Source organism: Salvelinus fontinalis, chromosome 42 (assembly GCF_029448725.1).
Source record: "Salvelinus fontinalis isolate EN_2023a chromosome 42, ASM2944872v1, whole genome shotgun sequence".
In the NCBI taxonomy this organism is placed as follows: Eukaryota; Metazoa; Chordata; class Actinopteri; order Salmoniformes; family Salmonidae; genus Salvelinus; species Salvelinus fontinalis.
This window is the reverse complement of record NC_074706.1, coordinates 835,817-851,815: the sequence shown is the minus strand read 5'-3', so window position 1 is coordinate 851,815 and position 15,999 is coordinate 835,817. Positions and strand designations below refer to the sequence as shown.

At 41.5% G+C, this 15,999-nt stretch overlaps 1 protein-coding gene across 2 annotated transcripts; it reads right to left on the bottom strand.

The window, feature by feature from the left end:
- Positions 1 to 2,157: 2,157 nt before the first annotated feature.
- Positions 2,158 to 15,195, bottom strand: LOC129841290 (zinc finger protein 180-like). 2 transcript variants are annotated; one of them, XM_055909488.1, is made up of 4 exons: positions 14,907 to 15,195; positions 5,655 to 6,043; positions 4,836 to 4,932; positions 2,158 to 4,588 (listed from the first exon to the last, which is right to left on the bottom strand). In XM_055909488.1, the coding sequence occupies exons 1-4, from the start codon at positions 15,187 to 15,189 to the stop codon at positions 3,381 to 3,383; spliced, it is 1,977 nt and encodes a 658-aa protein (XP_055765463.1). In that variant the 5' UTR covers positions 15,190 to 15,195; the 3' UTR covers positions 2,158 to 3,380. The 2 variants fall into 2 exon arrangements, with proteins under 2 accessions (XP_055765463.1, XP_055765464.1); XM_055909489.1 differs by having other exon boundaries at positions 5,907 to 6,043.
- Between the last annotated feature and the right edge of the window lie 804 nt (positions 15,196 to 15,999).

Genomic DNA, 15,999 nt, shown 5'->3' with positions numbered 1-15,999 from the left:
AAATATAGTTGTAAGCTATACAAATGGTTAAAAACATATTTACCAATGGAATTAAAGGGATTATCTGGTACTTTTGTACACTTTAGCAAGAAGTTCTGAAAGTAGCCCTCACAATATAAAAGTGGATCCGATAATTGCGTACTACATCACATATGTGCAGATATGTCACCATGTTATTGATCTCTCGCTTTGCTATGTGTTCATCTTGCTAGCTGTCACTCAAAGGGCAGGGGGACTGAAGCTCATTGGCTAAACTCGAAATGCTATATGGCTTATGAATGTGTTGAAAATGTTAGGGGAAAAGGACCAGCACAGCTTCCAGAAAAACAGTCACTTTCAAACTAGGGATTTCGTGGCTAATTGAGGTTAGCTTCTTGTGAATAGGGGGGCGCTGTTTTCACTTTGGAAAAAATCGTGCCCAAATTAAACGGCCTCGTACTCTGTTCTAGATCATACAATATGCATATTATTATTACTATTGGATAGAAAACACTCTGAAGTTTCTAAAACTGTTTGAATTATATCTGTGAGTAAAACAGAACTCATTTGGCAGCAAACTTCCATACAGGAAGTGAAAATTCTGAAAATGAGGCTCTGTGTCAGGTCCTGCCTATTCAACTGGCTTTTATTTATGGATCTGTATTCACTTCATACGCCTTCCACTAGATGTCAACAGGCAGTAGAAGGTTGAATGGGGTGTCTAGCTTGATGTGAGGCCGAATAAGAGCTTTTGGAGTGACAGGTCCGCCCTTTTGTCAGTTTTCATCTGCGCGCCGGGGAACCTCACATTGTCTTCTGAAAAGCGTTCGGTATACACTACGAATTGCTCCGGCTCTCATTTTATTGGATACATATGAGAAGAACATCATAAAGTAGGATTTTCAACCGAGTTTGACCAGTTTATTCAACGTTTATTGGGAATTTTGGAATTTTTCGTTCCATGCGCCAAGAGATGATGGACACGTGCGCTCCACAATGCTAGCCAAAGTTGCTAATTCGACAGAAGAAATGGACATTCTAAAACCAAACAACAATTTATTCTGGACCTAGGACTCCTTGCACAACATTCTGATGGAAGATCAGCAAAAGTAAGAGAATATTTATGATGTTATTTCGTATTTCTGTGTAATATGTTGGTGAGCGCTGTCTCACAATAATGCATGCTGTATGTTGTAGTAAAGTTATTTTTTTAAATCTAACACAGCGGTTGCATTAAGAACCAGTGTATCTTTCATTTGCCATACAACAAGTATTTTTATGTAAAGTTTATGATGAGTTCTTTGGTTAGATTAGGTGACTGTCCAAAATATCTCCGGAGATTTTGGTGAATTGTTGCTACGTATTCACAATGTATAACCACGATTTGCAGCTCTAAATATGCACATTTTTGAACAAAACATAAATGTATTGTATAACATGATGTTATAAGACTGTCATCTGATGAAGTTGTCCAAAGGTTAGTGATTAATTTTATCTCTATTGCTGTTTTTTGTGAAAGCTATGTTTGCGGTGAATAAATAGCTTTGTGTGTTTGGCTATTGTGGTAAGCTAATATAATTCTATATTGTGGTTTCGCTGGAAAACACTTAAAAAATCGGAAATATTGTCTGGATTCACAAGATGTTTATCTTTCATTCGCTGTACACCATGTATTTTTCATAAATGTTTTATGATGAGTATTTATGTATTTCACGTTGCTCTCTGTAATTATTCTGGCTGCTTTGGTGCTTTTTGTGATGGTGGCTGCAATGTAAAACTACGATTTATACCCCAAATATGCACATTTTCGAACAAAACATAAATGTATTGTATAACATGATGTTATAAGACTGTCATCTGATGAAGTTGTTCAAGGTTAGTGATTAATTTGATCTCTATTTCTGGGTTTTGTGAAAGCTACCTATACGGTGGAAACTTGGTGAAAACATGCCGTTATGTGTTTGGCTATTGTGGTTAGATAATATAAATACATAGTGTTTTCGCTGTAAAACCGGGATGGGTATCACTGAAAGGTTAAACAGTAATTCCGATCATAGATTTTGCATGTATGAACTACAGATTGACACATCCAGCCCAAAGCGGGAGGTTTAAAAAATACTTAGTAGTCGCCAAAGGTCAGTAGCATGTCTTTAAGGAATGATATATTCACCGACTACATGGGAGCAAAATATTTATTGTACATAAAAGACAATTACGGCAATTCAGGTTCAATTCATTCAGTTAACAAAGTATTATGTACAGGAAGAAAATGCATGGTTACAGTATGGTTAGTGACTGGGGTAGAAAGCAAGCTTGATGAACAGAAAATATGAGGCATATGCTGCATTCATGACAAGTCGGAACTAAGAAACTCAGAAATGTACAACTTGGAACTCGTTGTAGAAAGATAATACCCAAGTTTCCCACTTGGAAAGTATCAAAATCAACCAATAGGAAGCTCTATGCAAATAACTTAATTTTACCTCTGAGGTTGCCAGTTTCCGACTTGCAGTGGTGGAAAAAGTACTCAAAAGTCATACTTGAGTAAAAGTAAAGATACCTTTAATAGAAAATGACTCAAGTAAAACTGAAAGTCACCCAGTAAAATGCTACTTGAGTAAAAGTCTAAAAGTATTTGGTTTTAAATATACTTAAGTATTAAAAGTAAACGGAATTGCTCAAATGTAATTAAGTATCAAAAGTAAAAGTATGAATAATTTAAAATACCTTATATTTTGCAGACAGCACAACTATTATTATTAGTAGTATTTTTTTTTTTACAGATAGCCAGGGGCACACTACAACACTCTGCCATTAATTAGAGAACAAAGCATTTGTGTTCAGTGAGTCCGTCAGATCAGAGGCAGTAGGGATGACCAGGGATGTTCTCTTGATAAGTGCGTGAATTGGACCATTTTCCTGTCAAAATGTAACTTTTGGTAATTTTGCATGTCAGGGAAAATGTATGGAGTAAAAAGTACATTATTTTCTTTAAGAATGTAGTGAAGTAAAAGTTGTAAAAAAAATAATAGTGAAGTACAGATACACCAAAAAACTACTTTTGTAGTACTTTAAAGTATTTTTCCTTAAGTAATTTACACCAGTGCAGACTTGTCATGAAAGCAGTATTATTCTAATGTTTGGTAGGTTGGCATGGTCATTATGACAGACAATTCACAGACAGTCTATAATTTAAGGCATACATTCTTATTCAACACATGGTTAGATTTCCAACAGCTCATATTTTCAATGTCCTTATTAATAAACAATTGATCAAAAACATTTTTTTTCTCAGTGTCCAATAAAATAATAACGAACCAACCTATCATAAGATGAATGCACTAAAAGTAAGTCGCTTTGGATAAAAGCATATGCTAAGGAACAAAAATGTTTTAAAAAATTCAGTTCAGGAGTTCCGGCCTGTGTTTGCGCTGGTGCAACTTCAGATGGTCCAGTCGTTTGAAGCGGAGTCCACACACAGCGCAGCAGTACGGTCTCTCCCCGGTGTGGATGCGCAGGTGCACTTTCAAAATGTCTGCGCGTGTGAAGCTCTTGTCACACATAGTGCAGCGGTGGGGTTTCTCCTGCGTGTGAATGCGCTGATGCAACTTGAGGTTCCAGAGCCGACTGAATTTGTTCCCACAGATGGAGCAGCAGTAGGGCTTGTCTGTCGTCTGGCTGCACTTGTGCCTCTTCAGGTCGGAGAAGGAGGTGAAGCCCTTGCCGCAGTGGCTGCAGAGGTGGAGTCCCTCTGCCTGGTGAACCCGCTGGTGGACCTTGAGGTTGCAGGCCTGGGTGAAGGTCTTACCGCACTGGGTGCAGGAGTATGGAGGCCCAGATCCTGACTCTCTACCAGTTTTGTGTGTCTGCTTGTGGGACTTGAGGGAACCAAAGTCTGGGAAGGTCATGGTACATTGATTGCAGGCATGACGCCTCCCCCCTCCTCCTTTTACCTGTTCTTGTGAATGATCGCTGAGGTTTAAAGAGTGTCCAAAGTTGCCAGCAGCACCATACAGGCTCTCTGTGTTGTTGTGGGCAGAGCTTCCAGAGTGGATGGAGGTTAGCCCCCTGTGGCCAGCTCTGTTACCCGACTCCGGCACAGCGTGTTCAGGGTACAAGACACTGGAGTCCTGCAGGTACCCCTCCTCGTTTATCAACAGGCAGTTCCGGTCTCCCACCTCAGGGTGGGGGGATGGCGTTGGCGACCCCACCTGCTCCCTCCGGCTCTGATGGGGGCGAGGCATGTGGGAGCGATGGTGATGGTCTCCCCCCTCAGACCCCCCCAGGTTCACTTGGTAGTGACCCGCAGCTCCGTAGCTCAGCGCCCCCAGACGAGACGGAGAACCAGGAAGCCTATCCAGCCCTTCCATGTCTAGAAGATGGTCGCTACCACCATCACCACTGTAACCAGACTTCTCAAAGGCGCCCCCAAGGTCCTCCATGCTGTAACGAGGGCGGTAGAGAGGGTCGGTGTGGTCCTCTGCCTCTCCCTCGGGGCCCGGTGGTTCAGGTCCCTGGTCTAGAGCGGACCCCCAGTCATCCTGGCACCGCTGTAGATCCTGCTGAATAAAACTCTTACTGGGCCCCGAGACGTCTGAACCATCAGCCCCTGAAAACACAGGGGACATGAGGCATTAGTAGCATTAATATTTAAGACGTTAGAATTACTAGAAACGGTAGTAGAGTAACTGTAATGTTAAATGTTTACTTATAGCTTCAAGTTGACTTTACATGTATAACAATGAATACATTTTAAATGACACAGCATACTATAAAAGTTACTCTCGTTATCATTCTCATCATCATAAAAGGTGGGCAATTGTCTGTGTTATGTTTGTTGTACACTCCTGACTCACCATCCAGGCAGAACTCCCATCTCTCCTGTAGCTCAGTGTTGTGGAGAGCCTCCTCTTTCAGCAGGCTGTCCAGCTTCTGACCTCCGACCTCTGTGGACTGGAAGAGCAAATGATTCTAACTAAATGATGGATAAACTGACAGTGACTGAATAGAGCTGACATGATGGTTCTATATTCAGAATACTCCTCTGGGACCCCCAGACATCTCACAACTTTGTCATAGCCCTGAACTAGCATACCTGATTCAAGTAGTGAAGGGCTTGATGATTCGTTGACAAGTTGAATCAGGTGTTTTAGTTCTGTAACAGTTCAAATATGAGGAGAGGTTTGAAAAAGGCTGCCCAATTCTTCCTCACAATTCTAATATGTTCTTAAAAATATATTTCTAACTGAGCATTTTGTAACACTGCACCCTCCACTCTTCCAAGGTGTTTAGTAGATACAAGAGGTTCTCCTATGGCTGGTGGCCTCAGCCTCCCTGTGTTTAGTCAGTCCCCTACCTACCTCAGAGATTCTCCTAGGGCTGGTAGCCTTTGCCTCCATGTGTTTAGTCAGTCCCCTACCTACCTCAGAGATTCTCCTAGGGCTGGTAGCCTTTGCCTCCATGTGTTTAGTCAGTCCCCTACCTACCTCAGAGATTCTCCTAGGGCTGGTAGCCTTTGCCTCCATGTGTTTAGTCAGTCCCCTACCTACCTCAGAGATTCTCCTAGGGCTGGTAGCCTTTGCCTCCATGTGTTTAGTCAGTCCCCTACCTACCTCAGAGATTCTCCTAGGGCTGGTGGCCTCAGCCTCCATGTGTTTAGTCAGTCCCCTACCTACCTCAGAGGTTCTCTTAGGGCTGGTGGCCTCAGCCTCCATGTGTTTAGTCAGTCCCCTACCTACCTCAGAGGTTCTCTTAGGGCTGGTGTCCTCAGCCTCCATGTGTTTAGTCAGTCCCCTACCTACCTCAGAGGTTCTCTTAGGGCTGGTGGCCTCAGCCTCCATGTGTTTAGTCAGTCCCCTACCTACCTCAGAGGTTCTCTTAGGGCTGGTGGCCTCAGCCTCCATGTGTTTAGTCAGTCCCCTACCTACCTCAGAGGTTCTCTTAGGGCTGGTGGCCTCAGCCTCCTCCAGATCATTGAAGGTTGTTTCCCTGGCCACGCCCCCACAGCTGCTCCACTCCTCCCCTTGTACCTTCTCCTGCTTCAGGCCACGCCCCCTCTCCACACCTGGTCACAGGTAAACAAAGAGAACATTTCATTTGGAGTAAAAGGAAAGTAACATTGTGGATAATGGAGTCTCCTCACATCAGATGAAGGAAAGGAAACATCTTATTAAGATGCCACCACCAGCCAGGACTTTGACTCTTTTTTTAAACCAATACTGTCTGATCAGTGATCACCAAAGTATGAAAGGTACACAATACAGCAGCCTCCATATGGCCATTTCCATGTAAAAGTACCCATGAGCACCAACATGTAAAGTTCATAGGAGCATGTCAAATGAAAGTTAAGAGTCTACATTTGGGGGAAATGAAAGCCTAGATACTTTTGAACCATTTTCCATTAAAAAATGAGGCCTGAGTAAAGGCTTTGATTTCTGATCAAAAAGACAGAAAAGGGATCTTAGAAAACATCTAACAGGAAAAAGTCTTAAGGTATCAGAAATACATCAGAACACAATAATGTTGAAGTAAAGACCCCTGTCAAGTAATAAACACATATTTAGTTTTGGAGAAATTATTTGCCTTCTGTAAGTTTAAGAAACTTTGCCTTGTAATTCCGTAACCAAAAACCCACATATGTTTAAGATATGTTCTAATTTCTGTCCCTCATGAGGGAGGATAATGAAAGTTCACAGAAGTTACAAGTAATGGTATACCTACCAATTAGTTCATGTTTTTAATGATACCAATTTGTTTCTGAATTATTAAGTGATTAAAACTCGTTATTCTGTTACCAAATCAGTATCAGAATTACTGATACTCCAATTGAATTGGCTACATTGGGTAATTTGTAAGTCGCTCTGGATAAGAGCGTCTGCTAAATGACTTAAATGTAAAATGTAAATGTAATCATAGTCTGTCCTCCCTTCTACTGGCATACTGTTATGTTCAGCTCATAGTGTCTCCTGCTACTGTCCTCTCTTCCACTGACATACTGTTATGTTCAGCTCATAGGGTCTCCTGCTACTGTCCTCTCTTCCACTGACATACTGTTATGTTCTACTGTCCTCTCTTCCACTGCCATACTGTTATGTTCAGCTCATAACTGTTTTCTTTCTTTCTGTCGTCTGGTGGTCAAAGCAAGTGTGTAAACAGTCTGGACAACCCCTCCCTCTCAGTCGCTGCCTCTTCTCTCTCCAGTTTCTGTTACCTCTCCCGGCTCTTACTGACACCTACCCATGAGCCCCCTCTCTTTCCATTTACTGTAACCAACATCCTCACCCACTGAACACCAGACGTCCATGGATTTTGAAAAGTAGTTGAAATATGGTCAGTCCGCCCTGGCCTTGATTTTAACGTCCACAGACGTCGTTTTGGGGGCTGGTCCGGCCATGATTTCAACATCTACAGCCTTGATTTGGCCCAAACATAGACGTCCATGATTGGTGGTTATTATTCTAATGTCCAAATCTACAACGAATCATAGACGTTTATGTTTCACAAGTTTGGACAGTACAGTAAAGAGCAAAGTTCAGTACAGTACATTTCACTACAGTAGAGCAGACTAGAGTAGTATAATGTACTATACTGTACAATAAAAAAAAGTAACAATAGCTAGCTAACGACCTCCTTTTCCACATGGAAAAGACGGAGAGAGACTTGCTAGCTACGTAAGCTAGCTAGCTGGGATTTTCTACAAGGAATCTGCCTCCCGAAAAAAGCTTCTCCCAAGTGGGTGTGACACCTACTCCCGTTGCCTGCTGCACTGCTGCTTGGATTCCACCTGGCGATCTGTTCACCGTCAGCTCTGCCCTGTCTCCCTGTCTGGTATAGGTACCCCCGCCGCACTCCCCCCTCTCTCCAGAGCTTTCGCTCGCCTCCAGCGCACATGCACTGTTGAGGCGAGCTCTCTCTTTGCCCCTTACACTAAGTCTGAATTTGTCCTGCTAGGTGACCTAAACCGGGACATGCTTAAACCACCTGATCAAGTCCTAAAGCAATGGGACTCCCTAAATATTTCTCAGATTATTACCAATCCCACAAGGTATGACTCCAAACACCCAGAAAAGCTACTCTCCTTGATGTTATCCGTACAAATAATCCTGATAGGTATCAGTCTGTTTTTTTTCTGTAATGACCTTAGTGATCACTGTCCTGACCTGTCCTGACTTGTCATTGCTAAAAAACGTTTATGAGCAAGCCTGCCTTCATGATCTGGCCACTGTAATTTGGTGTAGAATCAGCTTGATCCCCTCTGTCGAAGACGCTTGGACCTTCTTTTTTTAATATTTTCCAGTGGTACCGTTAACAAATACGTGCCCATGAAGAATATGAGAATTAAAAACAGGTTCAGCCCCTGGTTCGACCGTGATCTGGCAGAATTATTCCACCTCAAGAATTCCATTTGGCAAATCGCTCAGCACACGCATACTCAGGCTGACTGGCTCTCGTTCAGGCAAATTAGAAATAAGTGCACTCAGACTATCAGGAAGGCCAAAGTTAGTTACTTTAAGGAGCAGTTCACTCTCTGTGGGTCTAACCCTAATAAATTCTGGCAAATTAAAGACCTGGAGAATAAACCACCCTCCTCACAGCTGCCCATGTCCCTTAATGTTGATTACGCGGTTGTTACTGACAAGAAGCACATGGCTGAGCTCTTTAATCCCCACTTCATTAAGTCAGGATTTCTATTTGACTCTGCCATGCCTCCTTGCCCGTCCAACATTTCCTCATCTCCCACCCCTTCTAATGTGACTATCCCTGATGCTCCTCCCTCTTTTCCCCCTGCCCCGCTACAAAGTTTCTCCCTACAGGCTGACCGCGGTGCTAAACGATCTCCTTAAACTTGACCCCAGAGATCTGGTTCAGATGGTTTAGACCTTTTCTTCTTTAAGGTAGATGCCCCTATCATCGCCAAGAACATCTCTTGACCTTTTTAACCTCTCTCTCCTCTCTGGGGAGGTTCCCATTGCTTGGAAAGCAGCCACGGTGCGTACTTTACTTCAAGGGGGAGATCTAGCTGATCCTAACTGTTATAGGCCAATTTCTATTTTGCCCTGTTTATCAAAAGTGTTGGGAAAAACTTGTCAATAATCAACTGACTGGCTTTCTTGATATCTATAGTATTCTATATGCTCAGGTTATGGATGTGTCACTGCAACCTTAAAGGTTGTAAATGATGTCACCAGTGCCCTTGATTCTAAGCAATGTTGTGCTGCTATTTTTATTGACTTGGTTTTAATACGGTAGACCATTCCATTCCTTTGGGCTGGCTATGGAGTATTGGTGTCTCGGAGGGCTAACTACCTCTCTCAAAAAGTGCAGTGTATAAATTCAGAACATCTGCGGTCTCAGCCACTGCCTGTCACCAAGGGAGTACCCCAAGGTTCAATCCTAGGCCCCACACTCTTCTCAATTTACATCAACAACATAGCTCAAGCAGTAGGAAGCTCTCTTATCCATTTATATGCAGATGATACAGTCTTATACTCAGTCGGCCCCTCCCTGGATTTTGTGTTAAATGCTCTACAACAAAGCTTCCTTAGTGTCCAACAAGCTTTCTCTACCCTTAACATTGTTCTGAACACTTCCAAAACAAAGGTCATGTGGTTTGGCAAGAAGAATGCCCCTCTTCCCACAGGTGTTACTACTACCTCTGAGGGTTTAGAGCTTGAGGTAGTCACCTCATACAAGTACTTGGGAGTATGGCTAGACAGTACACTGTCCTTCTCTCAGCACATATCAAACCTGCAAGCAAAGGTTAAATCTAGACTTGGATTCCTCTATCATAACCGCTCCTCTTTCATCACAGCTGCCAAACTAACCCTGATTCAGATAACCACCCTACCCATGGTAGATTACGGAGACATCATTTATAGATCGGCAGGTAAGGGTTCTCTCGAGTGGCTAGATGTTCTTTACAATTCGGCCATCAGATTTGCCACCAATGCTCCTTATAGGACACATCACTGCACTCTATACTTCTCTGTAAACTGGTCATCTCTGTATACCCGTCGCAAGACCCACTGGTTGATGCTTATTTATAAAACCCTCTTAGGCCTCACTCCCCCCCTGTCTGAGATACCTACTGCAGCCCTCATCCTCCACATATAACACCTGTTCTGCCAGTCACACTCTGTTAAAGGTCTCCAAAGCACACACATCCATGGGTCGCTGCTCTTTTCAGTTCGCTGTAGCTAACGACTGGAACGAGCTGCAAAAAAACACTCAAACTGGACCGTTTTATCTCCATCTCTTCATTCAAAGACTCAATCATGGACACTCTTACTGACAGTTGTGGCTGCTTCACGTGATGTATTATTGTCTCTACCTTCTTGCCCTTTGTGCTGTTGTCTGTGCCCAATAATTTTTTACCATGTTTTGTGCTGCTACCATGTTGTGCTGCTGCCATGTTGTTGTCATGTTGTGTTGCTACCATGCTGTGTTTTCATGTGTTGCTGCCATGCTATGTTGTTTTCTTAGGTCTCTCTTTATGTAGTGTTATGGTGTCTCTCTCGTCGTGACGTGTGTTTTGTCCTATATTTTTATTTTATTTTTAATCCCAGCCACTGTCCCCGCAGAATACCTTTTGCCATCTGGTAGACCATCATTGTAAATACGATTTTTTTTCTTAACTGACTAGCCTAGTTAAATAAAAAAATACTTTACTGTACTGAACTCTCTCTCTGTACTGTACTCTACTGTGCTGTAATGACGTCAAAACATGTGAAACATAGACGTCTATGATTGGTTCAGATTTGGGCCATTCCGGACCAATCAAATTTGGTTTTGTTTGGTGGCGGAGCTCATTAGAATAATACACTACCGTTCAAAAGTTTGGGGTCACTTTGAAAAGTTCTTGTTTTTAAAAGAAAATCTAATTTGTGGTCCATTAAAATAACATCAAATTGATCAGAAATACAGTATGGTCATTGGTAATGTTGTGAATGACTACTGTAGCTGGAAACGGCAGATTTTTTATGGAATACATAGGCGTACAGAGGCCCATTAACAGCAACCATCACTCCTGTGTTCCAATGGCACCTTGTGTTACCTAATCCAAGTTTATTATTTTAAAAGGCTAATTGATCATTAGAAAACCTTTTGCAATTATGTTAGCAGAGCTGAAAAATGTTGTTCTATTTAATGAAGCAATAAAACTGTCCTTCTTTGGACTAGTTGAGTATCTGGAGCATCAGCATTTGTGGGTTCAATTACAGGCTTAAAATGTCCAGAAACAAATAACATTTTCTGAAACTCATCAGTCTATTCTTGTTCTGAGAAATTAAGGCTCACAAGTCCTCAACTGGCAGCTTCATTAAATAGTACCAGCAAAACACCAGTCTCAACGTCAACAGTGAAGAGGCGACTCTGGGATGCTGGCCTTCTAGGCAAAGTTGCAAACAAAAATCCATATCTCAGACTGGCCAATAAAAATAAAATATTAAAATGAGCAAAAGAACACAGACACTGGACAGAGGAACTCTGCCTAGAAGGCCAGCATCCCGGAGTCGCCTCTTCACTGTCGACATTGAGACTGGTGTTTTGTGGGTACTATTTAATTAAGCTGCTAGTTGAGGACTTCTGAGGCATCTGTTTCTCAAACTAGACACTCTAATGTACTTGTCCTCTTGCTCAATTATTAACCGGGGCCTCCCACTCCTCCTTCTATTCTGGTTAGAGACAGTTTGCGCTGTTCTGTGAAAGGAGTAGTACACAGCGTTGTACGAGATCTTCAGTTTCTTGGCAGTTTCTCGCATGGAATAGCCTTCATTTCTCAGAACAAGAATAGACTGATGAGTTTCAGAAGAAAGTGCTTTGTTTCTGGCCATTTTGAGCCTGTAATTAAACCCACAAATGCTGATCCTCCAGATACTCAACTCATCTAAAGAAGGCCAGTTTTATTGCTTCTTTAAATCAGGACAACAGTTTTCAGTTCTGATAACATAATTGCAAAAGGGGTTTCTAATGATCAATTAGCCTTTTAAAGTGATAAAGTTTGGATTAGCTAACACAACGTGCCATTGGAACACAGGAGTGATGGTTGCTGATAATGGGCCTCTGTACGCCTATGTAGATATTCCATAAAAAATCTGCCGTTTCCAGCTACAATAGTCATTTACAACATTAACGATGTCTACACTCTATTTTTGATCAATTTTATGTTATTTTGATGGACTAAAACTTGCTTTTCTTTCAAAAACAAGGACATTTCTAAGTGACCCCAAACTTTTGAACGGTAGTGTACATGCAATGGATGATATTGCATATTTCTACCTTTGTGTACCTATTCAGGATACATCACCATGAAGAGATTGACATTCATATCCATAATTATGCATTTCTGTGTAGTACACATCAGCGACCGATTATGTATTTCCATTACCGTAAATCTGTTATCGGGTGTATATCCATTTAACTTACTGTAGTTCAATAACCAATATATTACTGTATACAGTGCCTTCAGAAAGTATTCACACCCCTTGACTTTTTCCACATTTTGTTGTTTTGCAGCCTACATTTAAAATGGATTAAATATAGATTTTTTGGGTCAATAACCCATCATGTCAAATGAAATTGTTTTTCTAAATGTTTACAAATGAATAAAAAATGAAAATCTGAAATGTCTTGAGTCAATAAGTATTGAACCCCTTGTTATGGCAAACCTAAATAATTTCTGGAGTAAAAACGTGCTTAACAAGTCACATAATAAGTTGCATGGACTCACTCTGTGTGCAATAACAGTGTTAACAGTTGTTTTTTTATGACTACCTCCTCTCTGTACCCAACCATAAAATAATCTGTAAGGTCCCTCAGTCGAGCAGTGAATTTCAAACACAGATTCAACCACAAAGACCAGGGAGGTTTTCCAATGCCTCGCAAAGAAAAGCACCTATTGATAGATGGGGAAAATAAACAAAGCAGACATTGAATATCCCTTTCAGCATGGTGAAGTAATTAATACACCTATAGTGGAATTTTACTGTCTTTTTCTGATTACAGTCTCTCACACTTATCATACATGTTTTACCTGCTGCATACTTAGAAATGTGCCCGCCCTAGACAGACAGGGTATTTGAGGTTTGCTCTTATAAAATATTTTGAAGATAAATACACAACGCAGGGGATGAGAGGACTAGACTTAATTGTCAATAGGGAATTGTCAACAGAAATAGTTGGTTTTCAGTTCAACAGCTATTTAGAATCTGTTGAATGTCAGTCCTGAACTCAGAGCTACATGTGCCATGTTTTCATTGGTCTGTAGATTGAGTCTGGAGCAGGATACTTGTTATTTGGCCATTGGCCCAGTTGTACTGCAAGGACTTCTGATTGGTCAACCCCAGGCTAGGGTGGGGTGTTATAAGTGGCATCCTGTTTCTTTGTTCTGTGGAGAAAAGCTGAGGACAGGGGAGACTGAACATCTACCTCCCAGCATAACATCTATGATTTGTCCTTCTCAAATAAATCTATTTTTCTCCCCCTGATTTGCTTTGGAGTTAGTGTTACTGAAGAATAACATCAACTGCTAACACTCTCACAAGGTCAGCTCAGCGGGAGTGGAATTATTGTCTGAATACCCAGACTCTGTGGTTGCCAGGTGTTTTCTTCCTGAGCAGCTGGTCTCTGGGAGAAAACACTTCGCTGAGAAACGATGTACTTGGCTATCATTGTGTAACAAGTAGTGATAGTATAAATATGCTGAGGGGGAAATACCTCAACAGAGCTTCTGACTAACTTCCACACAAAGTGCTGTTTGTAATCTCTCCGCTGGCTTGAATAAACAGAAATTCATTTAAGCTTGACTTTGGGGTCCTTAGTGGTAATTTCCACAACACACCCAAAGATACAGGTGTCCTTCCTAACTCAGTTGCCTGAGAGGAAGGAAACTGCTCAGGGAATTCACCATGAGGCCAATGGTGACTTTAAAACAGAGTTTAATGGCTGTGATAGAAGAAAACTGAGGATGGATCAAGAACATTAGAGTTACTTCACAATACTAACCTCATTGACAGAGTGAAAAGGAAGCAAGCCTGTACAGAATAAAAACATTCCACAACATGCATCCTGTTTGCAACAAGGCACTGAACAGAACGAAAATATTCCAAAACATGCATCCTGTTTGCAACAAGGCACTAAAGTAATACTTCAAAAAAGAATGGCAAAGCAGTTCACTTTATGTCCTGAATACCAAGTGTTATGTTTTGGGCAAATTCAACACATTACTGAGTACCACTCTCCATATTTTCAAACATAGTGGCATCATGCTATGGGTATACTTGTAATTGTTCAGGACTGGGGAGTTTTTCAGGATAAAAACTAAACGGAGCTAAGCACATGCATAATCCTAGAGGAAAACATGGTTCAGTCTGCTTTCCACCAGACACTGGAAGATGAATTCACTTTTTATTAGGACAATAACCTAAAACACAAGGCCAAATCAACACCGGAGTTTTTACCAAGATAGTGAATGTCCCTGTGGACAAATTACAGTTTTGACTTAAATGTACTTGAAAATCTATGGCAACACCTGAAAATTGTCTAGCAATGATCAACAACCAATTTGACAAAGCTTGAAGAACTTAAAAAAATTATAAATGGGCAAATGTGGCACAATCCAGGTGTGGGAAGCTCTTAGAAACGTACCCACAAAGACTCACAGCTGTAATCACTGCCAAAGGTGCTTCTACAAAGTATTGGCTCAAGGGTTTGACTGCGTATGCATATTGAATATTTCTGTATTTGTAACCATTTTTTAAAAACATGTTATCACTTTGTCATGATGGAGTACTGTGTGTAGATGGGTGAGAAAAATATAAACTTAATCCATTAATTCAGGATGTAACATAGCAAAATGTGGAATAAGTCAAGGGGTATGAATATTTTCTGATAGCACTGTATACTGTCTTCAGATTTCTCTCTCTCTTCACCTGTCTGTGAGGTTCCAGAGCTTCTCTCCTCGGCTTCTTCGTCGGCTCTCCCACAGTCCGCACACTTCCCCCTCCGGCCTACCTCTCTGTCCCTATCCCTGCGTCTGTTCTCCGACCACTGCAGCCGCTTCTTCAGTGACTCGACCTGCTCCCGGCTCCGGGAAACCTCCTTGAGGAAGCTATCCTCCACCAGCCTGGTGATCTCGTACATAGCAGCCTTGAATACCGTCTCCATGACTCCGGAGAGCTGAGACTGGAAGGTTACGATGGCTTCAGACATCATGGAAAAAGGTCTATGCGTAGCTAGCTACAGTTAACAGTTGGTAACGTTTAGCTACTTTTATTCAGGTGAGTCAGTGTTGCGAACCAGTCTAGCAAAAGGCTAGGAAGCAATCTAGCTTACGTTAGCAGGCTAGCAAAGCTAGCTACTGTTGGAAGTTGTCTCTCTCCATGACGGTCCTAATAACATTGTTTATCATTTCGAGATTTAAGTTGTAGCATGTACTGTATATGAAGCTATTCGAATAAATATAAATGCCAGAGGTATTGAGAGAAAACAAGGTTATGGTAGTTAGGTAACTAGCTACAGAGTCAACACAAAAAGCATCCACAAAACAACAGGACTTCCGGTAACAAACCTACGAATCGGGTAGTGGGACAATCTATATTGGAACGCTCCTTACTGGAGAGAGAAGGCGACATTTATTTGAAGAAAACCTTTGTATGTTTTTACGTTTACTATAAATAAGGTTCAAAATATAATATGTCTATTATTATAAAATTCGGATACTGATTATTTGGCTATTTATTGTGGAAATTATTTACAGGAAATCTACACGGAAGTGATTCATCCCCCCCACCAGACCGTATATTATCTGGAAAAAACGACAACCCCCATGCTCAGCAAGTGATTTCAGCTTTTTGGTAACGATTTGAATCAATAATACCTTATGGTGCAAAATATCCCTTTATTGACTAGTAACACGGCTAGTAGTAGCATGTTAGCTAGCTAGCTAGCTATTTTTCTTTAGCAAGCTGGATACGACCCCAGACAACTGTTACATTGTGAACCTTGCAATTTGACCGTTTTATT